The 27698-nt window shown below is 39.4% G+C and overlaps 1 protein-coding gene across 3 annotated transcripts in view; it reads left to right on the top strand.

Moving 5' to 3' along the window:
- The first annotated feature begins 5264 nt into the window (after positions 1-5264).
- The window catches only part of SLC25A17 (solute carrier family 25 member 17), a 47449-nt gene continuing 25015 nt past the window's right edge, over positions 5265-27698 (top strand). The window contains exons 1-3 of one of the 3 annotated variants that reach the window (XM_060025719.1): positions 5372-5428; positions 22492-22596; positions 25747-25807. In XM_060025719.1, coding sequence (XP_059881702.1) covers positions 25753-25807 — 55 coding nt within the window. In that variant the 5' untranslated portion in view covers positions 5372-5428; positions 22492-22596; positions 25747-25752. Of the gene's footprint in view, positions 5429-22491; positions 22597-25746; positions 25808-27698 lie in introns of all 3 variants that reach the window. The other 2 variants (XM_060025717.1, XM_060025718.1) reach the window with 2 other exon arrangements.

Genomic DNA, 27698 nt, shown 5'->3' with positions numbered 1-27698 from the left:
ATACTTTTCTTTTTGTATTTCTATGTTTAAAATGTTCTTTTCAGATCAGAAAATGCCCAACTCTTCGTCTGCTTTCTCCTTGTTTTCACATTTTTTTCATCCTACTCTTCTTGGGGTAAAGATGATGCTTTTTCACTAGCGTCATCACTGCTATCATCATTCACAGCATAATTATGCAAGCATATTTAACGCTGGGTTTAATTTAATATGTAATACAAATAATGGCTATGTAGGGTAATACCCATAATAGCTGTAGTTTCTTACTTGGCCAAGAGATTTCATATTTAAGTGTTAGATTTCCTCTTTGGTGAAATCTTAACATACCAAAAGATGTTGGAAGAAGGGATTCCCTTTGGTGTTTGGTCTCCTACTTAGGAAATACCTATTGCAGTTAGAGTTTATCTTGTAGTATTAATTTTGGGAGAAGTTTGAATTAATTGATACACAAAGAGGGGCATCTAAATTCCTAATCCAGCATGAACTAAAAAAATTGATGAGATTCATGGTGATTCTTCTTTGTGGAGTTCTCAGCATTGTGAAAGATGCATTGTTCTATTCAGCTCTTAAATACTGCAGCCATGTCCCCACCTCTCCTTATTCCTTCCCTGTCCTCCAAGGATAAAGAAAATGATAAATTTTTTGTTGTACATCCAATTCTTATATTAAATGAGGCTAAGTCCAGGCACTGTACCAGGAATTGCTAGGTTTCTACTTATTTTTCAATGTAAAGTGCTAGTTTAAAAGCAGTTTCAGGGGATGAGACCCTCTGTACTTTGCTTATTTGAAGAATCAGTGGTAGGAGCAGTGAAGTAAATTCCATGGAGTACATTTCTGAAATCATAAGTAAGTTGATTCAAGTTTTTACCCTTTGCTGTATGCAAGCAAATAGAAATGCATCTGTTAAGTGAGAAAAAGCTGTATGCTGACTATGCTTTTTAAACCCTTTAAAAATACTCAGCATATAAACTTGAGTGTGACCTTGCTGGTGTTCTTTTTGTTAATATGTGTTCTCCTTTCTCAAAATTTCTAGTGTGTGCTGTAATTCAGGACCAGCTGCTTCTGGATTTTTCATTTGATTTACACATTACCTAAGTACATTCTAACGTTGCACATATTACCATACGTGGGTAAAAGTAAAATTGGTCTGAAAATGTATCCTGTGCTTTTTAGACTTTTAATAAGTTAATACAAAGTACATCTTCATTTTTGTAGAAACTGAACATCATTTCTAAACCAGAAATGTTCTGTTCTTGTGCCAATGATGCTATAAGAAGGAAAACTAAAGGACCTTTTTTCTGCTTAAAAATATATAGTTAGGGGCTTCCCTGGTGGTGCAGTGGTTGAGAGTCCGCCTGCCGATGCAGGAGATGCGGGTTCGTGCCCCGGTTCAGGAAAATCCCACATGCCGCGGAGCGGCTGGGCATGTGAGCCATGGCCGCTGAGCCTGCGCGTCTGGAGCCTGTGCTCCGCAACAGGAGAGGCCACAACAGTGAGAGGCCCACGTACCGCCAAAAAAAAAAAAAAAAAATATATATATATATATATATATATTTAAATGAGGGGTTTAAAAAAAAAAGAAAACACATGGCGATCTTTGTTCGTGGCTGATTCACAGTGATCAATGGCATCATTATTAAAATAAATAAATATATATATATATATATATAGTTATTGGATATTTCTAGCTACGTTAAAAATAAAGTGTGGCTTCAGACTGGATATTGACTCTTCCCACCACCACTCCCCTTTTTTTCAGCACATGTTCCATTTGTTTTATGTCTCTATATCACTAATCCTAAGGTATTTACTAAGCACGGTAGACTTTAGATTATACAGTGTTAACAAGGACCCCTAAAAATATATTAGCTTAAGTAAAATAGAGCTTTACATTTCTTCAGGTCACAGTTCAGAGGTAAGCACTTGTGCCGTATTTAGAAGGGAGCTTCCATTGCTGTGTTCAAAGATGCTTGCTCTGGTGCTCATCTAGCCCCAAAAAACTGGAGAAGGCACCAGGGAAGTGTATGCTGAGATACTGATGCTAATCCATGGAAGTAACATTCTGTCCTGATATCCCATTGGTCATTTTTGTTTTGTCTTGAGACAATATTTAGCTCCAAGTAAACCTAGAAAATATTCCATAGCTGTGTGGTCATGTGCCCAACAAAAATAATTACTACTACAGAGAAAATGGAGAAAAGACCCAGAGTAACAACTAGCAATCTGCCACACTAGGAAATACTGGCCTAATGGGATAAGGGAGAAGCAGTATTTTAGAGATTTGCTCGTATCTAAAATTAATGCACCCAAGTAGGCACATACATCAGGTGAGTAGTAATCTGTGCCAAGCACTTTTATTCTGCAAGTATTGACTTGATTCTGGTAATGACCACAAGGGTGAGTACTCCTCCCCATTTTATATAGATGAGGAAACTGAAGCACTTATGTAAATTGTCCAAGATAACATAGTTGATTTGTGGAGCTGAGATTCTCATCAGGCGTGTGGCTTCAAATGTCTTGTTCCTAAATTCTATGCTCTGCTGCCTCCCCTCTGTGTACTAGGTTGCTTCTTGCAGAACTGTTCATTTAAGAAATTGAAAACTAAATGTACATTTGAAGGGCATTAGTTAAATAAGGCATATCATATCATTGGTGCTGACAATGCACCTCCACAGGGGTTTTTCCTAGTAGAAGTCTGATGGCATAATTGTGCTGTTAGTCCACTTGTGATGGGCCCAATTAGAGGGACAAGAAATAATTAGTTTTAAAAAGTTTGGTGCCGGGCTTCCCTGGTGGCGCAGTGGTTGAGAATCTGCCTGCTAATGCAGGGGACACAGGTTCGAGCCCTGGTCTGGGAGGATCCCACATGCCACAGAGCAGCTAGGCCCGTGAGCCACAGCTACTGAACCTGCACGTCTGGAGCCTGTGCTCCGCAACAAGAGAGGCCGCGATGGTGAGAGGCCCACGCACAGCGATGATGAGTGGCCCCCGCTTGCCATAACTAGAGAAAGCCCTTGCACAGAAACGAAGACCCAACACAGCAAAAATTAATTAATAAACTCCTACCCCCAACATCTAAAAAAAAAAAGTTTTAAAAAATTAGTATGTACCAATATTTATAACCAATAAAGCATACTTTGGAGTGCATATATTTGGGGGCGCGTCGCCTAAAGTACATAGGAAAATATAGTTAAGGATAGCTGGTAAACTTCCAAGAAGTCAAATCTAAATTGAGTAAGGCATGTCTTGTTGGCAAAAGTTTTAAAACTGTATTCTAAGTATTAGGTGGAACCAGAGTAGTAAGGAGGTAAATAGAATTAGCATAAACTCGTGTGTAAGTGCTATGAAATTCTAGGTATCTGGTATATAATCAGGATGTCCTTAAGTAGTTCACTCGCAGATCACGAGGATATTTTCAGGTTGCGGTGTAAGTAACCTGACCATATGGCAGTGTATAAACAAATAGGAAGGTAATCAGTTATGGCTAGGTTATTTTTAACTATTTTGTAATGATGGTATGGTTGTGAACAGAATGATGCTAAATTTTTAGTATATCGTTTATGTAGTGTGGGACTTAGTGCTTATATAATTCAGGGAGCCCTCTTTAAGAAAAACAGTATATAATTAGGAATACTGAGATGTGAAAGTGAATGTTTAGAATGAGCAAAATGTTACTTTTAGAAATTGGAAATATCTCAAGCATCACAACTATAGAGATAGTTCCATTTAATAAATGATATACCTATGGAATTGCTACATTTTCTGCTGCCTACTCTGATTATATGACTTTTGTGTTTTCGATAGAATAGATAATTCCATCTTGATCAAAATATTTTTTGATAGCTGGGATGCAAAAGATTTCACACAGATAGACGTGCTGTCTGCTCTAGGTCATACCTGACAAATGGTAATTCTGAAAAATACTGTGTTCAATTACCATCATAAAGGGAAAGTATTTGTAAAGTGTGTTTATAAATCTGTATGCTCCATAGTCCAGTTTTTTCTTGAGAGAGCTTCCAATTTAAGTAGGAGTCTGTGAGAACTGAGTCCTCTGGTTAAATTTTACAGCGGACAAGCTTTTGTGTTCCACTGCCAGAATCCTATCTTCATTTGACTTTTGGACCTGCACCTCATGTCATGACCTTAGGGAGTGGTGGGAGCATTCCTGGAAGCGATTCCTAACATAGGATGTCTAGCAGTAACCTGTATTAATACATATAAATATCTCTAAATCCAACTGTGTGCCCAAACTTGCTTGTAACTTAGCTGTCGTCACTGTAGCACCACTGTAAATGAAAGGGAGTTTAAGTGGAAAGGAATCTTAACCAATAGCATTTAAAGTATTTTATGCAAGTTTTGTGAAAACATGACCAGGTAAACATTGTTGGGGCCCTTTCCTGGGAGTAAATGTGATAAAGGGCGTAAAGCACTGGGCCTGGCTGTAGCAAGCAGTCAAGGACTATCAGCAAAGATATTATAAAAGTAAACTTACTGGTACTGAAACAGGCAGACGCACAAAGCTATGGTGCTCGAGTAATTGTGGGTGAGGGCTAGAATGTGATTTTTCTAGTTCTGTGTAGTTTGGGTTTTCGCTTTGTAACATGGTAAATTTTTTCGGTATTTTATAAAGTACGTCTACGTAAATTAACTTTTCTAATCCTCACGGTATGAACACTTGTCATTCCACAAAGGAGGAAACCAAGAGGTCAAATGATTTTCCTGGGTGCCTACTAGTTTGTCCCCACCTCCATCTGATCATTTTGATTTCCTGAAGCTCAAGTTCTCTTCCCACCAGGGTTTTTCAGAGGGGAGAACCTTGCCCAATCAACATTTATTTCCTCTTGACCAAAATGTGACTAAAAATACTAGCGAGAGCAAATACGAGTAAAGTCTCAAAAGAGAAACAGGAAGATGAGTCCCCCATCTTGCTTGTCTCCATCTTGTCTTATGGAGAGAAGTGGGGAAAAATGAGGCTGTCCAGGTTTTCTGAAGTCTCCAGTGTTGCAGTAGGTGTGAAGTACGACTGGCCAGGTCCCGAGAACGTAGCGGAAGTCGAAGCTGACCCATCCCGTACTGAATTTCGGCCCGACCCACCGCTCCGCGTGATAGGGGCAGCACAGTGCTGCCCCGCCCCGCGCAAGGCCTGGGTGCCAATCAGAGCCAAGGGGCGTTCCCAGTCCCGTCTTTCCCTCTTCCTTCCCCTGCGGCCGACGGCCGGGAGACTGGGCGGGCGCCCTGCGACCCGGAAGTAGTTCTGGAGGAGGTGGACCTGAGGGGTTGGAGCTGGTGACGTTGCCTCCCGGGGCTCCGGCGCTTGTTACCGCCTGTTTGCGGCTCCTGCGAGAAAACTGTGGCCAGGTCTGCGGGAACCGCACCTATGGCTTCCGTGCTGTCCTACGAAAGCCTGGTCCACGCCGTGGCGGGAGCCGTGGTGAGGCGGGATCTTTATGCCCGGGGCCACTGCGGGGTGTGGGGGTTTTCTGGGGCCAGACCGGGATATGGCTGGGGGGTGGGGATGAGAAGCAGATCGTATCGTGACTGGGACATAGAGGAATGGAGCATAGGCGAAATGTTGCTGGAAGAATTTGGGGCGAGGCCCGACACTCACCCTCCGCCCCTGGCTACCGCTTTGACCTCTTACAGAATATCTGGGATGTAGGCAGCGGTGATCCCACACCGCCACAGGGAGTCAGGAAGAAGATCATTGCCGTTTTCTTTGCCTTCTGAAATTTAAAGGGCAGTCGTCCCCCTAAACCCACCCCACCGCACGCCCAAACTTTGTCTGACTGGGCCAGAGGAAAACCTAGGTGTGAAGCTGTGTTGCTGAATCACATTCTTAACTACAGCCTATTTTCACACACTTGCTGCAGACAAGTGGCAGTACCTAGCAGGGATATCTCTGGCCAATATCATTGGCAGGAGAAGATACTTTTTTTTTTAAATTAAATCAAGATCAGAGTCGCTGTCTACCACATATGTGGTTTACTATGAGGAATGTGCTTGGTGCTTGGGCTCCTGGATTTCTCGCTTCCATTTGACACCACTCCCTTTTCCTTGAAACTTTCCATTCTTGGTTTGAGTAACTTCCTCAGTGGTTCTCGTCCTGTCTCTCTGCCTGCCCTTTCTCACATCCTTCTCTAGCTGTCAACACGCACGTGGAGTCACTGGGACTTCAGAGGAATATCACTGACTGAGTCCTCTTCTCCTAGGCCCCCAAAAGTGCACTGAGAGCTCACGTTCTGTGTAGGCTAATGGGAGTTGAACCCCAACTTGTCACTTGTTAGATGGGTGGCCTGTAAACCTCACTTTCCTAATCTGTAAAGTGGGGGTATTGACACCTACCTCACAGAGTTGTTACGTGAATTAGATGACACAATAGTTCATGGAAGTGCCTGATTCAGGAGTCCTGGTTCATTCAGTTAGATCAAGCTTTCAGCCAGTGTAAAGGCGCTGAAATGGAAGCTTGTTTGATATGCTCTAGGATAGGCATTGGAGGCCTGTGTGTCTGGCATGGAGGGAACAAAGAGGCAAAATGGTTTCAGGAGACCAAATTGTGTAAGAATTTTAACTCTGAGCATGAAAGACAGCTAACTAGCTATTAGAACAAGTTCTTTTGAGCTTGCAGCAACTTGCAGATGTACATTTTAAACGTGATCACCCTGGCTGCTCTGTTGACAGTAGACTGTACGGGAGCAAGGGTGGAAGCAGGGAAACTTTCAAGGGACTAAGATGGTAGCAGTGAGGTTGTGAGAAGTGATCATGAACCTGGAATATATTTTGAGATAGAACCACCAGGGTTTGATGGTAGATTGGATGTTGGGTGTAACACGATGCGAGTTGGTTGACTCCCAAGAGTTTGGGTCTTGAGCAACTGGAAGGATGATATTCCCATTTACTGAGATGGTGAAGACTGTAAAGGAGTAGCTTTGGGGGGAAAGATGAGAATGGTTTTGGATTTTGACTAGTTAAGTTTGAAATGCCTAAGAATAGTTATGAGACTAGATGAGCTAACAAAGAAATGAGTGTGGACTGAGAGAAAAGTCTCAAGGACTTAGCCTTGAAACATGCCAACGTTAAGAGGTTGGGGAAATGAGAGCACCAGCAAAGGAGACTAAGGAAGGGCCACTAGGGTAGGATGAAAACTAAGAGAATGTGGTGTTCTGAGAGTCGCATGGAGAAGGGTGTAGACCAACTGGGTCAGGTGCTACTGGTGAGTCAGATAAGATGAGGACTGAGAATTAACCATTAGATTTATCAACATGATAAATCCAGTGGTTAATTGAGAGGACTTGTTTTGGTGTATTAGGGGGGAGAATAGAGTGCAACAAAGAGAAAATGGGAAGATGGGAAATGTTTGTTCTCCTTTCCCTCAATAAATGCCATTCATTCAACATCTTTACTGAGTGCTTTTTACGTGCCATGCACTGTTCTAGGTGCTAGAGGTATAGTGGAGAACAAAGTCTTTCTTCATGAAGTTTGCATTCCAATGGGGAAGTCAGACAATAATTGAGTAAATCAAAAAATAAATAATTTTAGATAGTTTTAAGTTTTATGAAAGAAAATAAGTGTTGGCAAACTTTTGCTTTAAGGAGGCAGATGGTAAATATATAGGTGTATCGTCTCTGGTGAAGCTGCTCAACCCTGCCATGATAGTTTGAAAGCAGCCATTGACAATAAGTAAATGAATGGGCAGAGCTGTGTTCCAGTAAAATCTTATTTATGAAACCAGTCAGTGCATCAAGTTGGCCCTTGGTCTTAGTTTTCTGAGCCCTGCTATAGACAGTGATTGGGGGTAGAGGTGATACTATCTCTATTTAACCTGCAAAGACATTTCTATTTTTTTTTCTCTCCTTGTTGCCTATTTTTCTCTTGTTAAAAGTTCTGCTTGAAATTATGCACCCTGAATTTGCAGTGGTTTTTCTTTCTCCCATAAGCTATGTTAGATTATCTAATAGATATACTTTTGTAAAAATAATTTTTTTTTCTCTTGCTTCCCTCGGGGCAGTACTGTTCCTGGCACATGTCTAAATGAGAAATTGCATTGTGTTTTGTTATTCTTTTGAATTTTCATGCCAAAGAGTGGTTCTCAAACTCTTTTTGCAAATTTTTGAGTTAAGGATAAACCACACAACATGGACCCAGCTTTCTTCTGGTTGCTACCAAAGGAAAACAATTTCACCACAAAATGTCACTACATTTGATGAGACGTTTGACGAGAAAAATGGCATTGCTTTTAATGGTATAGTACTGTGGTAATGAATGGCTCATGTTTAATTAAATGCCTTTGCCATGATGTTCAACCAAAGCTTTGAGATGATCCAGGAGAGCACAGTAGTTAAGAGCATTTGAATGCCTGACTTGAGCTAGGCAGCCTGGGTCGGAATCCTGGCATAAACTTCAGGATTTGGTATAAACTCCAGAGTTGCCTGGAGTAATTAGTTGTGGCTTCTCCCCAAAAGATTGTTGGGTCATTGTTTAAGATGTTGATTTACAACCTTTTTTTTTTTTTTTGCGGTACGCGGGCCTCTCACTGTTGTGGCCTCTCCTGTTGCGGAGCACAGGCTCCGGACGCGCAGGCCCAGCGGCCATGGTCACGGGCCCAGCCGCTCTGCGGCATGTGGGATCTTCCCGGACCGGGGCACGAACCCATGTCGCCTGCATCAGCAGGCGGACTCTCAACCACTACGCCACCAGGGAAGCCCCTACAACCTTTTTGAGTTGACATGTTTCATGTTTGCTTATTCACTTCTTTCCAGGTCCTACACTTTCTCACCCCAAGTGTGGTGTTATGTGTGCGCGCACACACACACACACACACACACTTTAAAAATTAAAATAAACAGATTAGTGATTTTGAGTGTTTTATGCTTCACTTTGGTATAAGTGCAGATAATCTCAAGTATTTGAAAATCAGAATTGTGCTGTTTCAGGAGAATGCTTTATCTCCAGTTGATGACTATTGTCTGATACAATTAATGGCCTCGCATGTAAATACTTCTCAAAATTTTGAGTATAATTAGGTTTATAATTTTATATTTTTGGTTCTCAGATTAGCTTCCAAAGATAGATTTTATTTGTAGAAGTGTACATTTGTAATTAAAAGAGATTTTATTAGTCTAGAATTTGAAAAGTGAGATTGGTTGGAATTGTCTAGGGGGTTTAGATGCCAAAACAGACTTTGGAATTGTAATGATAATTATTAATCAGTAACTTTCAGGGGTCTTCTTTTTTCCCTATTGTTTATTTAAAAATTGTTTTTTAAATTTTAATTGCATAATTTGTTTTAAAAGAATTACATTTCATTGAATAAATGCTGACCATTAAAAAATTCAAGTCATACAGAAATATGAAAGAGTTCTTTCTCCTTCCACTCTACCTATTATTGTGCTGTGACTCAAATCCCAGACATACCTCTCCTTAGAACTGTGTAAAAAGGCTTATTCGGAGCACTTTTCTCCAGTTGGTATCAAAGGAGAAAATTAGGCCCAACTATCTGACTCTGTAGCTCATACTCATACACTTAACATTACAGTGGACTTTCTACCATATAGACTCACTACCTGCCTTTTAGAAGTAGAAACCAAGTAGAACTTGTTGATTTTCTGTACAAGGTCTTCTGGATATAAAGGTTATCAGTGGAAAAGTCCCTGTCCTCAGGAAGCTCTTCTTAGGTGTATAGTGGTGGTGTGGATAAGACCCCTGGTGGTACCTAGGAAGAAGTGGTGGGCTGCCCCTGTGAAGATAATGGGAAGCCCCCAACGTTGACATATTACCAAGACTGTGCACAGTGGGAAGAGGTAAAGAAAATCAGGAAAAGGGAATGTTGCTGTGTGGCCCAAAACATCAGATATCCACTATATCATGTTGTTAAAAAGACTTGAAAAATCATTGGCTTTTTAGTATAAAATATTCTATCATATGGGTATCCCATAATTTATGGACATTTGCGTTGTTTCTAGCTTTTCACTGTGGTAAATATTTAGTATAGATGTTAATGTGACCTCCCAGCACCCCATTATGAAGAAACTATGGGATTGCTTGGTTAAGTGACTTTCCTAATGTTACTCATTGATTTATAGATTAGAAACAAAAACCTAAATTTTCAGATTCAGTTTAGTTAACTCTGATTCTAATTTGTTAAATGCCAACAACCTCACAGGGTTCTGTGAATATTAATAAAATAACTTAATTAAAACAGCTTTTATACTATCTGACACATAATAGGGGCCCAATAAGTGAAAGCCATTAATATTTTTGTCCACAACTATGTTTTCTAATTTTCTATGCATCCTAACTTGTTTGAGTTAGTTAATTTAATATTAGATTTAATAATAATATTTAGTACTTAAAGAATTCCCTATCTTCTCACATCTGTTAACAACTTTGATAGGTAGGCAATATAACAAGTAGTTAAAAGTATGGCCTCTGAAACCAGACTTGCCTGAGTTCAAGTCCCAGTTTTGCCACTTATCACATGTGTGACCTTGGGCATGTCTCTCAATCTCTCTTGCCTCAGTTTCCTCATCTATAAACTGGGGAAGATAATAGTACTCACTTCATAGGGTTGTTTCTGAGGCTCTTAGACAAGTATCTTTATTCTCATATAGAGACAAGAAAATGGAAACAGGTATGTTAAGTGTTTTTGCCAAGATTACCAGTAAGTTATTTGGTCACAGGCCTGGGGCAAGAACCCAGGTCTCCCTTCTCTGCTACTCTTCTGTTGCTATGCCTAGCTGCCTGTTCCTTCATACTTCTTGTCTCTTTTCCCCATCCCTTTGTTTAATTCAAAACTAGCCCCTGAACATCTTTAGATTTTCAGAAAAAAGTGACATTAAATATTACATATATACATGTATAATCAAACTGGAGGCACTTGGACATTAATTGTTCATCAGGTGCACTTTAAACCACATATCGAACAATTTAAATGTTAAGTTCGTTTTGGAAGGGTTTTCTTTTCCACAGCTGGCTCATCCAGACCCATAGTTTGAATCTAGTCAGATTCTCATAGAATTAACTTAGGTTAGTATACATCTGAGAGCGTTGTATTACTTTGGTTTAGAAACCTTAAAAGGAGGTAATTAGAAAAAGTCTTCATTGTCTTTACTTCCTTGCTGTTTTATTTCATTTAGGCTTCCACTAAATTATGATTGAATTCTTTTTTTTTTTTTTGATTGAATTCTTATATAGCTTTTAATCTTTAGGACTTCTTTGCCTCACTACTCATCTAAAATATATCTTGATATCTTGATAAACTTTTTTTCAAGACTTAGTTTTTTAGAGCAATTTTAGGTTCACAGCAAAATTGAGAGGAAGGTACAGAGATTTCCCATGTGTCCTCTGGGCCCCCCCAGCACTCCCCTCTGGCCAATGCACAGCCTCCCTCATTATCAGTATCCCCCACCAGAGTGGTACGTTTGTTACAAATGATGAACCTACATTGGAACATCATAATCACCCAAAGTCCATAGTTTATATTAGGATTCATTCTTGGTATTGTACATTCTGTGGGTTTGGATAAATTTTATAATGACATGTATCCACAATTACATTATTATATGGACTATTTTCACTGCCCTAAAAATCCTCTGTGCTCTGCCTGTTCATCTCCCCCCCTCACCCCAATAAACTTTTTAGCTAATAGGGTCATTTCAGTTCAGTTCTCTTCATCTTAAAGGTTCTTATGTAGTCTTGATTGGAATTATTTTTCTAACTTTAATTTGCTTTGTGCCTGAGTAGTCTATGACTTAATTTTTTTTATTGAAGTAGAGTTGGTTTACAATGCTGTGCCAACCTCTGCTGTACAGCAGAGTGACTCAGTTATACACATAGAGACGTTCTTTTTTAAATATTCCTTTCCATTATGGTCTATCCCAGGAGACTGCATATAGTTTGCTGTGCTATACAGTAGGACCTTGTAGTTTATCCATTCTAAATGTAATAGTTTGCATCTACCAACCCCAAATTCCCAGCCCATCCCTCTCCCTTCCCTGCTCCCCCTTGGCAACCACAAATCTGTTCTCTGTGTTTGTGAGTCTGTTTCAGTTTTGTAGATAAGTTCATTTGTGCCATATTTTAGATTCCACATATAAGAGCTATCATATAGTATTTATATGACTTAATCTTTTTAAAGGAACAAATATGGTAGAATAGCTGAAAAAGGGATTTGGAGTAAGACGTAACTATCTGTGTCATCTTGGGTCATTTATGTTTTCTTTCTGAACCTGAGTTTTCTGAGCTGTAAAATGAAAACAATAACACTTTACTTACTGGGTTCTCTTGAGAAGCCAATGTGGTAACACTTGTGGAGTACCTATTGCAATACCTGTAATAGTGTAGTAAGGCCATAATCATTCGTTTCTTTTTCAGAGATTTTTTTTTTTTTTTTTTTTGCTGTACCCGGGCCTCTCACTGTTGTGGCCTCTCCCGTTGCGGAGCACAGGCGCCGGACGTGCAGGTTCAGTGGCCATGGCTCACGGGCCCAGCCGCTCCGTGCCATGTGGGATCTTCCCGAACCGGGGCACGAACCCATGTCCCCTGCATCGGCAGGCAGAATCTCAACCACTGTGCCACCAGGGAAGCCCTTCAGAGATATTTGTACCCAATTTTAGAAATTCAGTGGAATTGAAATTTTCTCTCATCTTGTTTAGTCAACTGTATCCATTCACTTGTAACAGATGATCTCGGCTTTTGCTCTAGATAAAATAGAGGCTACTTGGGATGAGCTTTCTAACGTTTCTGTTTTTTCTATTACAGAATCAACTGCAATTGTACCCAGTATTTCCTACATTGTGCTGATCTCAGGAAAAACAGATGTGGCTGGTCTCTGCTATCTTGATTCCGCCCTCCTGCTCCCCCCTGCCCAACTTACACTACCCACAGTTATCTTTTGGGACTTTGCTCCATTCATTTTCACTTCTTTCCTATAGCTTTAATCTTTTTCCATTGTTTTTCCCTTCAGCCCTGACCTGTAATAAAACCATACCAATCGGGTCTACACACTGCCTTTTTAGGTGCCGCTCATTCTCCTTCCCTTTATGCTAAGTTTATTTAATGACTATTCTGTACTTCCTGCCTCTCCTCCTCATCCTACTCTGATTGCTGGAACTGCTCTTCCATAGGCCATCACTGACTTTCTGCTGACTTAGTCTACTGACTTTTTCCATTCTTATTTGATTCGACTTCTTTGTAGTATTTTACACTGTTGACCCTCCTACCTTCTTGAAGCTCCTTCTGAAAGAGCAGTTATTCTTTTTTAAAAAAAATTAATTAATTAATTTTTGGCTGCATTGGGTCTTCGTTGTTGCGCATAGGCTTTCTCCAGTTGTGACGAGCGGGGACTACTCTTTGTTGCGGGGTGCGGGCTTCTCACTGTGGTGGCTTCTCTTGTTGTGGAGCACGGGCTCTAGGTGCGTGGGCTTCAGTAGTTGTGACACACGTGCTCAGTAGTTGTGGCTCACGGGCTCTAGAGCGCAGGCTCAGTAGTTGTGGCTCACAGGCTCTAGAGCGCAGCCTCATTAGTTGCGGCACACGGCTTAGTTGCTCCGCGGCATGTGGGAATCTACCCGGACCAGGGCTCGAACCCGTGTCCCGTGCATTGGCAGGTGGATTCTTAACCACTGTGCCACCAGGGAAGTCCCTTTATTTTTTACTAAATGACAGTTGCTCTTTTGGAAGGAGTGTAAGTAACCGTTGCTAATTTTAGGACCTTGATTAATATTGAGCCCCACTGCTAAAAAATGCTGTAAAAAGGATATATAGGAAGCAACATTTGTTGAATGCCAACTGTGTACTTGAAATGATGCTGGGTCTTTCCATAAGTTAATTCTCACTTCTCACAGCAGCCTCCACATTTTTTATTGGTCCCCAAATTACAAATGGGGAGATTGAGGCATGGAGATTTGAAGTAATTTATTGTACAGTATGTACTGTAGCTGGGACCAGAACCCCAGTTTATTTTATTCCAGAGCCCATGCTTTTTCCGTTGGGCACTCAGGTGTGTTATCTATTAAGCCTTTTGTTTAACTTGTGTATCTTTGAATGGGTATGAGAGTTAGCTTGTTTGTTGTATCAGGGGAAAGACTTACATTAACTCTGATTAGGTGAATAACATTTTTGAATGTGAAAGCCACAATAAGTGGCTTTCATCTTTGGAATTTCATTAGCTCAGATCTACCACTGACAGTGTATTTTAGTTGATTTCTTTTAAAAATAATCTTCTGTCCAGTAATGCCATATACTCCATCAGGAGATGCTGTACACTGATTTCAGTTGTCCTCCTGTGACTCAACCACCATTTCTGGACTCCTCTGGAAATTGACTTTGGAACTAGCATTGCATTTTTTTGGATTATTTTTCATCCTTCAGGGGTGAAGTAGCATTTTGGGAATGGTTGAATTTGGTTAGTAGGCCGTCATTGTTCGTACTTAAAGGGTGTGATACTCTGCTTCTATATTTATGTGTGTCCCTGTCTGTCATTCCCATAAGATGGCACACGCTTGCAGAACCAAGCCTTGACCAAGTTTGCCCTACTGCTTCCTTCTGACTTTGTGGTGTTGGGTGCTTCAGTTCCACACCACGTGGGTTTGTGTCACAGCCAGATTAAAAGGTGGACTGAAAAAAAAAAAAAAGGTAGACTGGATATTTATTGACTGCATATTTATTTGGCTGCGCTGGGTCGTAGTTGCAGCTCGCGGGATCTTCGTTGCTGGTGCAGGATCTTTTAGTTGTGGCATGCGGGATCTTTTAGTTGTGGCATGCGGGATCTTTTAGTTCTGACATGTAGGATCGAGCTCCCTGACCAGGGGTCGAACCCGGGCCCCCTGCATTGGGAGCATGGAGTCCTAGCCATTGGACCACCAGGGAAGTCCCTGATTCTTTCTTTTATAGTTCTTTTTTAGTTCTTCTGGTAGATATCCCTTCTCTGTTTTCCTAGCCACCACTCAAAGTGATTCAAGGCCTTAGTATTTTAAATCAGATGTACTTTGCTAAAGCAGTGTTTGTATTTGTGCTCTGGTCTTTCAGGTTGAAAGCTTTTAAGGTTACTTGGATGGCTCCCTAAAAGGCCTTTGGTGTGTCTTTTAATCAGACACTTGTGTACAAAGGGCCTAATTTAAGATTTCTGGGTTTTTTTTCTCCCTGATTTTGTCATTTTCCTAATTTTCACGTCCAGGTGAAATGGTAGCTATTTTATGTTTGTTCTGATTTGCTTTTGTTTACTATTTGTTACACTACAAAATTTTATAAATTTTTGCAGGCAGGGTGATTAAGTTAAGAATAAATTTCTTAGTTCAATTGTTAAATATGCAAGGAACATAGAAGAGAGGTGGTAGATGCTATGGGGTAATAGATTCAAAATGTGAATATGTCACCAACCTGCCCGTATACAATCTTATGAAATAAGAACAAAATAGAATAAATAGCAAAGGAATAAACACACTCACAAATATTTTTAAATATTTATTTGCTAAGACTAGCAACAGTCCATTGTAAAATACCTAAAATGGGATTCCTGTTTCTAAGGAGCTTATCAAACTTTCTCCTGAAAACTTCCCTTTATAATTTAAAAAAATCTGTATAAAATATTTTTTAAAAAACAGTTACTTATTTTTTCTTAATTAATTAATTTATTTATTTTTGGCTGTGTTGGGTCTTCGTTTCTGTGCGAGGGCTTTCTCTAGTTGTGGCAAGTGGGGGCCACTCTTGATCGCAGCGCGCGGGCCTCTCACCATCGCGGCTTCTCTTGTTGCGGAGCACAGGCTCCAGACACGCAGGCTCAGTAGTTGTGGCTCACGGGCTTAGTTGCTCTGCGGCATGTGGGATCATCCCAGACCAGGGCTCGAACCCGTGTCCCCTGCATTAGCAGGCAGATTCTCAACCACTACGCCACCAGGGAAGCCCAAAACAGTTATTTCTTAAAAGCATTAATAAGGTGACAGGAAGGTAAGGAACTTTTAGAAATAGAGAATGAGTGAAGTCAGGACCCAGAGTCAAGGAGAGCAGTCTTTGCCCTGTAGGAATTGCTTAGCCAGGTAGACACGAGCTTTAGATTTGTAGCTTACAGAGATACAGGGAAGAAAAGAAAGAGTCCATTCTGTCCAAGATAAGTCCAGTAGGGGATCACCGAATAAACCTGAAATCCCAAAGGAATGCGCTATAAAGGTAAATGGGAAATAAACTTACTCCTCCCCAGGAAAATCGGCTGTCTCCAACCTTGGCACTAATTTGAGAGAGGAAATCACCACTGACATTTTGAAGCCACAGGTCCTCCCTTAGGTTGCAGCCTGAATTCTCACTATTTGATTGGAAAACCTAAAGTGAGTAACTTAGAGCGATTCCAGGTTGGTGGGTCCCCAGAGTGCCTGGCAGAAATCCTTTCCAGAGGTACTTACCTTTATCAGGTCTAAAAAAAAGCCCAAAAATAAAATTTTAAGGGAAATGAGCAGCTCAATCCAAATTAACGAAACTAACAGAGAAACAAGGCAATGTGAACAAGTACAGTAGACAGGAGCAACAATCAGAAAATGGACTTCTCAGTCACAATCTAAAAAGCTATTTAGTCTGTATAAAAATAAAAGGCTAGAAAATATGTGCAAAGAACAAGAAACTAACATTGGCCAAGCAGATTTGAAAATTAACCACGTAGAATATTTAGAAATGGAAAGTAAAATAATTGAAATTTAAAAATTGATTGTGTGATAGTCATGGGAACACTAAATATTGATTTAAGCAAAAATCAAAACTCCTAGAGGGCTGGCAGAAGAAGCAGAGGGGAATATGAGAGCTAAATTCTTACCCTCTGTAATAGAAGGTGAATAATGTCTAAAACTGATGAATCAAAAGATACCAGGATATTTTAAAGTTATATGGAGATGTGTAAATTACAAAAGATACAGCTAAAAGAAAATACTTTCCTCTGGGGAGGAAGATTGTATAAAATGGGCAGGAACTACTTATTTTGTCATTTATATTACATGACTTTTTAAAGTATATGCATGCTCTCCTTTGATCAAATAAACATTTAAAATTAAAATATTTAATGCATAGCTATGAATTGATCATTGTTGAAGCTGAGTGATGGGTTCAAATTCAAGCGTTTTATACCATATTAGACACAGCTGAAGGTAGAATTAGTGAGCTAAAGGATAATTTAGCTGAAACCTGATTCTCACTTGCAATGATTGTAGTCAGGAAACTGGAATGTTTTCTACATTTTGCTGAGAGAAAATGACTTCCTACCTAGAATGCTATGTCCAGTGAAAAGTTTAAAAACATACATGAAAGAGAGACATTTTCAGATCATCAAAAGCAGTTTGCCACTAGCAAGATCCTCACTTGGAGAAATTCTAAACCTAATGAATATTTTTAGAATTGATAAGTTAGGAATATATGTTGTAATTACTAGATAGCTTGTAAAAGAATTAGAAACTATAACTTAAAATTTATTGGAAACTCTAGTCAAATAAGAAAGCAGTAAAGGGCAGAAAAAGCAACATAGAGCATGTATGACACATAGCACAAAATAAGATGACAGCTGGGAATTCCCTGGTAGTCCAGTGGTTAGGACACTGAGCTTTCACTGCTGTGGCCTGGGTTTGATCCCTGATCGGGGAACTAAGATCCCACAAGCCACATGGCATGGCTATAAAAAAGATGACAACTATAAATCCAAATAAATGTTAATGAACTAAGTGTTTTAGTTAAAAGAAATTGTGCTAGATTGGTTTTCAAAAGGGAAAAATGCTATTTATAAAAGATATGTCTAAAAGAAAAGGATACAGAAAGTTTGAAAGTAAAAATGTGAGAAAAGACATGTTAGACAAATACTAAGCCAAAACTGTTAACATCAGACAAAATAGACTTTACAGTAATGTCACTACTAGAGATCAAGAGAATGACATCATAGAGAAAAAGGCTCAGTATGTCAGGAAAATAAAGCAGTTTTAAGTTTGTGTTCATCTAATAATATAGTCTCAATATCTTTAAAGCAAAAATTAATAAAACTTTAAGAGGAAATATCCAACCCATCATCGAAGTGGTAGATTTTAATATATCCTTCAGTAATTGATAGAACAAAAAAGGAGGGAAAAAATATAGAAGATTGAATATGTATTTAACAAACTTGACCTAATAGATACATACAGAACATTGTACCCAACAACTGCAAAATACACATTATTTTCAAGCCAAACATGGAAAAGTTATGAAGACTGACCATTTACTGGGCTGTAAAGCAAAACTTAAATTTTGAAAAAGTTTTGAAATAGTAGAGAATGCTTGAAGCACAGTGCAATTAAGCTAGCAACCAGTAACAAAAAGGTAACTTTACAATATAAATATATATATACATATATATATATAAAACATATGTTTGAGCATTAAACACATTACTGAATGATCTATGGGTTAAAGAAGAAGAAATCATAATGGAAATAAGAATGCATTTAAAACTGAGTGATAGCACAGATGGTGCATACTAAAACTTGTAGCTATACTGAAAATAAGTCATCACTGAAAAAAATTAAAATACCGAAGTAAGTGGGAAGGCATCCTCTGAATAAGTGGATTGGAGGCCAAGATTGTCAAGGTGGCAACACTCCCTAAAAGGATCTACAGATTCAGCATACTCCCTGTCAAAATTCCAATTTGCTTTTTTGCAGAAATTGATGATGATCCTAAAGTATATATGAAAATGCAAGGGATCCAGAATAGCCAAAAAAATCTTGGAAAAGAAAAGTTGGAGGACTCATACTTCCCAATTTCAAAGCTTAGTACAGAGCTACAGTAATCAAGAGACTGGTACCGGCATAAGGATAGACAGGTAGATCAACAACAGAATTGAGAGTCCAAAAAATAAACCTACAAATTTGTGTTCAAGGATGCCAAGGAACATCAATGGGGAAAGAGCAGTCTCCAATAAATTGTGCAGGGACAACTGGACATCCACATGCAACAAAATGAAGTTGGACCCCTACTTCACACCATACACAAAAATTTACTCAAAATGAACCACGGACCTAAATGTAAGAACTAAAACTACACAACTCTTAGATGAAAACATTGGCATAAATCTTTACAACCTTGGATTAGGCAGTGGTTTCTTATATATAATGCCAAAAGCACAAGTAATAAAAAAATATGTAAATTGGACTTGATCAAAATTAAAACTTTTTGTGCTTCAGATACTATCAAGAAAGTGAAGACAGCAGAATGGAGAATACATTCATAAGTCATTTATCTGATACAGCGTCTGGTATCCAGAATATGTAAAGACTGCTTACAACTCAATAATAGAAAGGCAAATAGCCCAATTAAAAAATGTACAAGGGATATGAATAGACGTTTCTCCTGTGAAGTTATATGAGTGGCCAATAAACACATGAAAAAATGCTGGATGGCATTACTTATCAGAGAAATGCAAATCATAACCACAATGAGATGCTATTTCACACCCACTAGGGTGGCTATAATCAAAAAGCACAGGTAATGACAAGTGTTGAAAGGATATGGAGAAATTTGAAACCTTGTTTTGCTGGTGGGAATATAAAATTATGTAGTCACTGTGGAAAACAGTTTGGTAGTTCCTCAAAATGTCAAACATAGAACCATATGACCAAGCAATTCCACTCCTAGAGAACTGAAGACATCCATATAAAAACTTGTTACAGGAATGTTCGTAGCAGCATTTTTCATAAAGTCAAAGAGTGGAAACAACCCAAATCCATCAACAGATGAGTGGATAAACAAAATGTGGTATATCCATATAATAGAATATTTTTCAACCATAATATAGAACGAAGTTCTGATTTGATAACATGGATGAGTTTTTTTGTTTTTAAATATTTATTTATTTGGCTGCGCTGGGTCTTAGTTGAGACATGTGGGATCTTCGTTGGGATCCTTAGTTGAGGCATGTGGACTCTTAGTTGTGGAATGTGGGATATAGTTCCCTGACCAGGGATCAAACCTGGGCCCCCTGCCTTGGGAGCATGGAGTCTTAGCCACTGGACCACTAGGGAAGTCCCCGTGAATGAGCCTTGAAAGAAGCCAGCCACAAAAGATCATGTGTTATTTGGTTCCGTTTACATGAAATGTGCAGAAGAGGCAAAATAGAGACAGAAAACAGATTAGTGGTTGCCAGGGTGTGGGAGGAAGAGAATGGAGAGTGACTGCTAATGGGTATGGATTTTCTTTTAAGGTGATAAAAATGTTCTGGAGGGGCTTACCTGGTGGCGCAGTGGTTGAGAGTCCGCCTGCCGATGCAGGGGACACGGGTTCGTGCCCCGGTCCGGGAAGATCCCACATGCCGTGGAGCGGCTGGGCCCGTGGGCCATGGCAGCTGAGCCTGCGCGTCCGGAGCCTGTGCTCTGCAACGGATGTTCTGGAGTTGGTAGTGGTGAATGTTGTGCAACTTTGTGGATATATGAAAGACCACTGAGTTGTAAAGAAAGAAACTTGTCAGATACAGCTAAAATACCTCGAGGGAAATGAGTAGCATTTAAATCAAGTTTGAAAAAGAACTTTCAAAACTAAACTGAACTGTACAATTTAAAATGGTTAATTTCAAAACTAAAACTAACACATACTTATTGTTTACAAATAATAATTATACAGAGATGCATCACAAGAGAAATGGAAGCCACCTTTAATTCCTTCCTCTCCTTGTATAGTCCCTGTTAAGAATTTCCCGGATTTTGTGTGTGTGTGTGTGTGTGTGTGTGTGTGTGTTTGTATTGTGTATACTTTTACAATTAGAAGAGAAAAATGAAAAGTCACATATCTTGATTGCAAAAAGGTTGAGAACTTAGGTAGAACGGTGAACAGTAGAACTTGGAGTTGAAGAGAGCTAGGTTCTAACTCCGCCTCTGCCACTCTGGCTTTAGGCAGACCTTAACAACCCTGTCCAAGACTTCTCAGTTCACAGGGGAAGGGTCTGCACTGCTAGGTTATCTCTGAAGGATTTTCCAGCTCCAGGTGCCAGTGCGGTGTAGGAATTCATTTGCTTTCCCAGCACCAAATGGTTAAATGCCAGTAGGGGATGGTAGAATGTTGTGACTAAAAATGTTTGATTTTGGTGAGATACAAGAAGGTTGTTTCTCTGGAAATAGAGTCTTTTAAATTGTAATTGTTGTCAGCAATAGAACTCCCACTCAGATGGTTAGAATTCTGTGGGACTCACAATAATGGGTTGATTTGTATGCCTCTCTGGCACAACAGTATTGTATCTTGTAGTTACCTTCTTACTATTTTTTGCCTTCTAATTTTATATAAGTAAACAGGCAGTCCTAGAGAAAAAAAACAACACTGAGTATTTATGAAAAGAGGAATTTAATTCAAATTCTGAAAAATCATATGATTGTATAGCTTAGCATAAGACTTGCATATATAATAAATATTTTCCTTCAGGTAACAGCTGCTTACGAAAATAGTCATCTATCTGTGTGTTTGCTTGGTCAGGAGACAAATATAGCAAATCCCCAATGTACAGAATAGCTATGTTCTAAATTTACCTTTAGCATTTGCAATACACTTTCTCGTAGATATTAAGTTTATATGTAGGTGGATACAGTCATACATTTATTAACAAGTTCAGGGCTTATGCTATGCCAGGCTCTCTGCTGGGTTTCCAGACTAGTCCATAAAAAAAAAATTTTTTTTTGACACATAGTAGATCCCATATTACTATATTGCCTTTATTTTAAAGCTAATTTTTAGTTCTATATTAGTAAATTTTTAAGTTTTAATTACAACACTTGTTAAGTATGGACTCTGGAGCCAGACGGACTACGTTCAAATACTGATTCTGCCACCTGCAAAGTGTATGACTTGAGAAAAGTTGCAAAACCTCTTAGTATCTTTTCCTCATCTATAAAATGGAGAGGATAATAGTACTTACCTCATATGTTTGTTGTGAGGATTAAATTTTTTTTAAAATTGAGATGTAACTCACATAACAAAATTAACCATTTAAAATTGTATAGTTCAGTGGTATTTAGTCTGTTCACAGTGTTGTGCAACCATTACCTCTATCTCATTACAAAGCATTTTGAATAGATAAACAAAATGTCATATTATACATACAAGGGAATTTTACTCGGCCATAAAAAAGAAAGAAGAACTGATACACACTACAAAGTGGATAAGCTTTGAAAACACTGTGCTGAGTGAAAGAAGCCAGACACAAGAGGTCACATCTTGCACGATTGTTTTTATATGAAATGTCCAGAATATGTACATCTGTAGAGACAGAAAGCAGGTTAGTGGTTGTCAGGGCCGAGGGGAGGGGGAAGTGGGGCATGCCTGCTTAACAGACACAGGGTTGTCTTCGGGGTGATGAAAATATTCTGGAACGTGATACAAGTGGTGGTTACACAATATTATGAACGTACTTACTAAATGTCACTGAATGGTATACTTTCAAGTGGTAGATTTTATGTTATGGGAATTCCACTTCAGTTAAAAAAATAATAATAACAAAGCCCCTTGATCACTTAGACTCGCAAAAAAAATCCTCTCAATGAACACCAAGGAGGCTGCTTAACCCTATGAGTTTCTACTCTTCTTTGTGGCCCCAAGGAGGTTCAGCTAATCATTTAAAGGGTACGTGTTATATTTTATTTTTAAATTTTTTAAATATTTTATATTTTAGTTAACAGTTCTAGGTATTTTGTAGTGTGTGGTGTATGCCAGCATATTGCTGGCAGTGGAAACCCCCATTTCACCCTTACATCTTTAACTCTTACATTTAAACTTAGGTTTTTTGCCAAAACCTAGAATAAATTCATGTGTGTATGTGTATATCCTCTTCTTAAATAGGGTAAAACTAGTAAGCTTTTTATTTCCTTGCCACTGCGCGCCCCTCCCCCTGCCTGTACTTGTTTACTGCTGGCGGCTTCCAGGAATTGTGGTATAAAGGTGGCATGTGTTCTGGCAAGGTGTGACAGTGGCTAGGTTTCAGCGTTTCTGCTCACCTCAGGCAAGTTCAGGTTTCCATATTCACAGTCACTGCCTGGGGTGGGGACTGCCTGGCTGTGGTTGTCACGGTACCAGCTAGTCAACCGGAAAGTCACCCCAGAGCTCCCTTCTGCTTCCCCGGGCTGGTCCCCACCATTTGTAGTAATCCTGTTTTATTAGTTTTCTATTGCTGTTGTAACAGGTTACCAGATTGAATGGTTTAAAACAACACAAGTTTAATATCTGTAGGTCAGAAGTCTGATGTACAGCTCACTGAGCTAAAATTAAGGTGTCAACTGGGTCATGTTCCTTTCTGGAGGCCCTTAGGAGAAAATCCATTTCCTTTTTCTGGCTTCTAGAGGCTGCCCACATTCCTTGGCTAGTGGCCCCTTTGTCCATCTTAAAGCCAGCCATGATGGGTTGAGTCCTCCGTTGCCTCACTCCCACCTACTCTTCCACTTTTTATTTTATTTTTTTTTGGCTGCGTTGGGTGGGTCTTGGTTGCTGCGCGCAGGCTTTCTCTAGTTGCAGCGAGCGGGGGCTACTCTTCATTGCGGTGCGTGGGCTTCTCTTTGTGGTGGCTTCTCGTTGCAGGGCACAGGCTCTAGGTGTGCGGGCTCAGTAGTTGTGGCTCGCGGGCTCAGTAGTTGTGGCTCGCGGGCTCTAGAGCGCAGGTTCCGTAGTTGTGTCGCACGGGCTTAGTTGCTCCACGGCATGTGGGATCTTCCCAGACCAGGGCTCAAACCCATGTCCCCTGCACTGGCAGGCGGATTCTTAACCACTGTGCCACCAGGGAAGACCTACTCTTCCACTTTTAAGGACCCTTTTAAGGACCCACTCAGAAAATCCAGACTAAACTCCTTATTTTAAGATCAGCCAATTAGCAACCTGCCATGTAATGTAACATGTTCACAAGTACTGTGGATTTGAATGTGTTCATCTTTCAGGGGGCCATTTTTCTGCCTGCCATAGCTATTGTCTGTGCGTTTTGGTCTGTGATTTCTTCTTTCAGAACAGCCTCACTCTGCTATCCTTTTAATTTCTGGTCCACCATTCAGACCCCTTTTGTTTTTCTACACAACACTTTTATATGTAAATCTTCTCTCATTATTAGTGATTGGAATGGGGAGGAGGCAATGGTAGGTTTTCAGTTCACCATCTGGATCCAGTCTTTCCAGTACTAATACAATTTTAAGTGTTTTTTATTTTTACAGATTTGAGTTTTTTATGCTAGTCCTTGAGGAGGTAATAGATCTTTGAGCTCTTTGGACAGACTGTTCTCTTTATCTTGGTGTAAAATGTACTTTAAGATTTCAAGGTAGGTAGGGCAGGGTCTTCTAAGTTAGGAAACTTCAGGTGTCTATTTAAAGCTGACAGGGAAGAGGGATGGAGGTAATCCAATTGTATGAAAAAGTAGTTTCCAGGCAGGACTTTTTTGCATAGGTGTGCTAGTACCACGTGATAGGAAGTAAAGGCCTTAATAACCTTGATAAGCGTTCTCCAGCTTTGCAGCCCCCATTTTTCTTGGAAATTGCCTGTAAGGTGAGCAAGGATGCCGGAAGAATAGATTTGTAAACTGTAAACCTTTACAGATCCAGTGTTTCTTGAAATATTAAGTATTATCTAGTTCTTACTAGGAAAGATCATTTATGTGGGAGCCATCTAAGTTGTATAAATAACTGAAAGTAGAGTGAATTTAATAAACATTTATTTAAGAATCTATGGTATACCAAGAGATAAATGGATATTCTTACAATCCGGTGGAAGAGTTAGGTTTCACTGCAATATGAGTGCTCTAAGAGACATATAAACAAGTGCTGTGGGAACACAGAGGAACGTGATTGGTAGGGTGTTAACATTTAATCTGAGTTTCGAAGAGTAACTAATGGGACAATACAGTGTTCTTCCTTGTCAAATAGGCTGATCTATTTAAATAGATAAGAGACCTAGCACATTTTTATTCTTATCTATAAAGTTGACCTAGTTTCCCATTGTTATCATGATAAAAATATGTATGTTACTGTTATTCTATCAGTAGCTTAAAACTTGACCTTATGCCTGAGAATATATACCACTGGGCCTGCATCTAGGTTGAGAACCATAAACCCACCTGGAGATATTATGCATATAATTTTATCCCTAACTGTATACTTGTGGTTTTTATCTGTCACAGGGCCTTATGAATGAAAAGACTGGTTGTTGGCTTCTTTTTTTTTTCCAGTCATAATTTTTGTCATGTTATCTTGGATAAATTATTTATAGAATTTTTAGCAAAGATATTGCCCCTCTTTTTTTTTTTTTTTTTGTGGTACGCGGGCCTCTCCCTTTGCGGAGCACAGGCTCCGGACGCGCAGGCTCAGCGGCCATTGATTAAGCAGAGAGTATAGAAATACATATCTGTTTGATCACTAGATTTTTTGGTTTCTGGGGGTATCAGAGGAGAGCATAGGAGCAGTAGCTGACCAGTAAAAGGTTAAAAATCCATTTACCTGCTGTCTTTGACATGTGTCCTAGGTTGTAAATCCCTAAGTTTGTCATCTCCAGGGACCCACTACATTTACTTTTTCAATATCAGAGAGAAAGAGATTTCTTCTGGAAAATTAAATACGTCTGTTTAAGTATATAACTACAGAAGTTTGAACACTAATGATCCCAATAGATAAAAATATTCTGTATATTTGTTCACTGAAAATTTCATCTGACCCATTGATAATAATGAACTTTTTGTTCATTTAAAAGTTGTGGCTCATTATTTTTGTGATACTGTAATGGCTAAAGGCTTTTCAAACTTTTCAGGGAAGCATGACAGCAATGACAGTATTTTTTCCCTTGGATACAGCTCGACTTCGACTTCAAGGTAAGTATCTTATTGTCATCATATTCCTGTTCATTTGGTATCAGGAAGCAAACATACTTCTCTACTAAGTTCTAAGTTAACATAGGATTTCCCATTTCATTAGAAATCTGTTGTCCATTTTCACTAACTTTAAATACTTTTGATGTTTGTGAATGAGTCATAGCCTCAGCCATTTTCTAATCTGAGAGACCTGAGTGGGCTTGCATTAGTAATTTTGAATCATTACAGTTCATTCTAATAAACAATACGACTTTTGAAAGGCACAATGTAGAGATTTTTTTTTACTGGGGGTAGATTTTCTGGAAAGAGAACAGAGAATAGGAAACATGGTGGAGCCAGATACCATTGTCACTGCTCACGTGGGTACGTAGTCCTAGTCTCCCTCTTTCACTTTACAGGGCTATGCAACTTTCTGTAACTTATGCTTGTTCTTTCCTCAGTATTTTTCAACTTTAAATTATAAACCTATGCCAGAACTTAGATGAAGAGATAAGAGTAAGATTAGCTTTGAATAAACTAATTCCTATATTAAAATCCTTCATGGCCACTATTTTTAATTAATTTTAGAGATTTTGGAAAGGTAATAATTTTATATGACTCAAAAACCAAAATACATAAAAAGATAGGCAGTACAGTGAAATATCTCACTCTACACTGTCTCCTTTTCTCTCCCCTGTAGATAATGTCTCTATTAGTCTCTCAAAGAGCCCTGAGAGTTTCTTTATGTAGAAAAACAAGCAAATAATATATATTCTCAATTTCCTCTCTTTATTACTCAAAAAGCATACTTTTCACACTGTTCCATATCTTACATTTTTCACTTAACAGCATTTTTTAAATATCTTTATTGGAGTATAATTGCTTTACAATGTTGTGTTAGTTTCTGCTATACAACAAAGTGAATCAGCTATATGTATACATATATCCCCATATCTCCTCCCTCTTGAGACTCCCTCCCACCCTCCCTCTCCCACCCCTCTAGGTCATCACAAAGCATCAAGCTGATCTCCCTGTGCTATGCAGCAGCTTCCCACTAGCCGTCCATTTTGCATTTGGTAGTGTATATATGTCAATGCTACTCTCTCACTTCGTCCCAGCTTCCCCTTCCTCCCCATGTCCTCAAGTCCGTTCTCTACGTCTGGGTCTTTATTCCTGCCCTGCCACTAGGTTCATCAGTACCATTTTTTTAGATTCCATGTATGTGTGTTAACATACGGTATTTTTCTCTTTCTGACTTCACTCTGTATAACAGACTCTAGGTCCATCCACCTCATTACAAATAACTCTATTTCATTCCTTTTTATGGCTGAGTAATATTCCATTGTATATATGTGCCACACCTTCTTTATCCATTCATCTGTTGATGGACATTTAGGTTGTTTCCATGTCCTGGCTACTGTAAATAGTGCTGCAATGAATATTGTGGTACATGTATCTTTTTGAATTATGGTTTTCTCAGGGTATATGCCCAGTAGTGGAATTGCTGGGTCATATGGCAGTTCTATTTTTAGTTTTTTAAGGAACGTCCATACTGTTCTCCATAGTGGCTGTATCAATTTACATTCCCACCAACAGTGCAGTGCCTTTTCTCCACACCCTCTCCAGCATTTATTGTTTCTAGATTTTTTAAAATAAATTTAATTAATTAATTTATTTATTTTTGGCTGCATCGGGTCTTTGTTGATGCGTGCAGGCTTTCTCTAGTTGTGGCAAGCGGGGGCTACTCTTCATTGCGGTGCGTGGGCTTCTCGTCGCAGTGCATGGGCTTCTCATTGAGGTGGCTTCTCGTTGCAGAGCATGGGCGCTAGGCGCGCAGGCTTCAGTGGTTGCAGCATGCAGGCTCAGTAGTTGTGGCTTGCGGGCTCTAGAGTGCAGACTCAGTAGTTGTGGC

Source organism: Delphinus delphis, chromosome 11 (genome assembly GCF_949987515.2).
Source record: "Delphinus delphis chromosome 11, mDelDel1.2, whole genome shotgun sequence".
Classification (NCBI taxonomy): domain Eukaryota; kingdom Metazoa; phylum Chordata; class Mammalia; order Artiodactyla; family Delphinidae; genus Delphinus; species Delphinus delphis.
The sequence above is the reverse complement of the archived record's forward strand: the minus strand, read 5'-3'. Positions and strand labels throughout refer to the sequence as shown.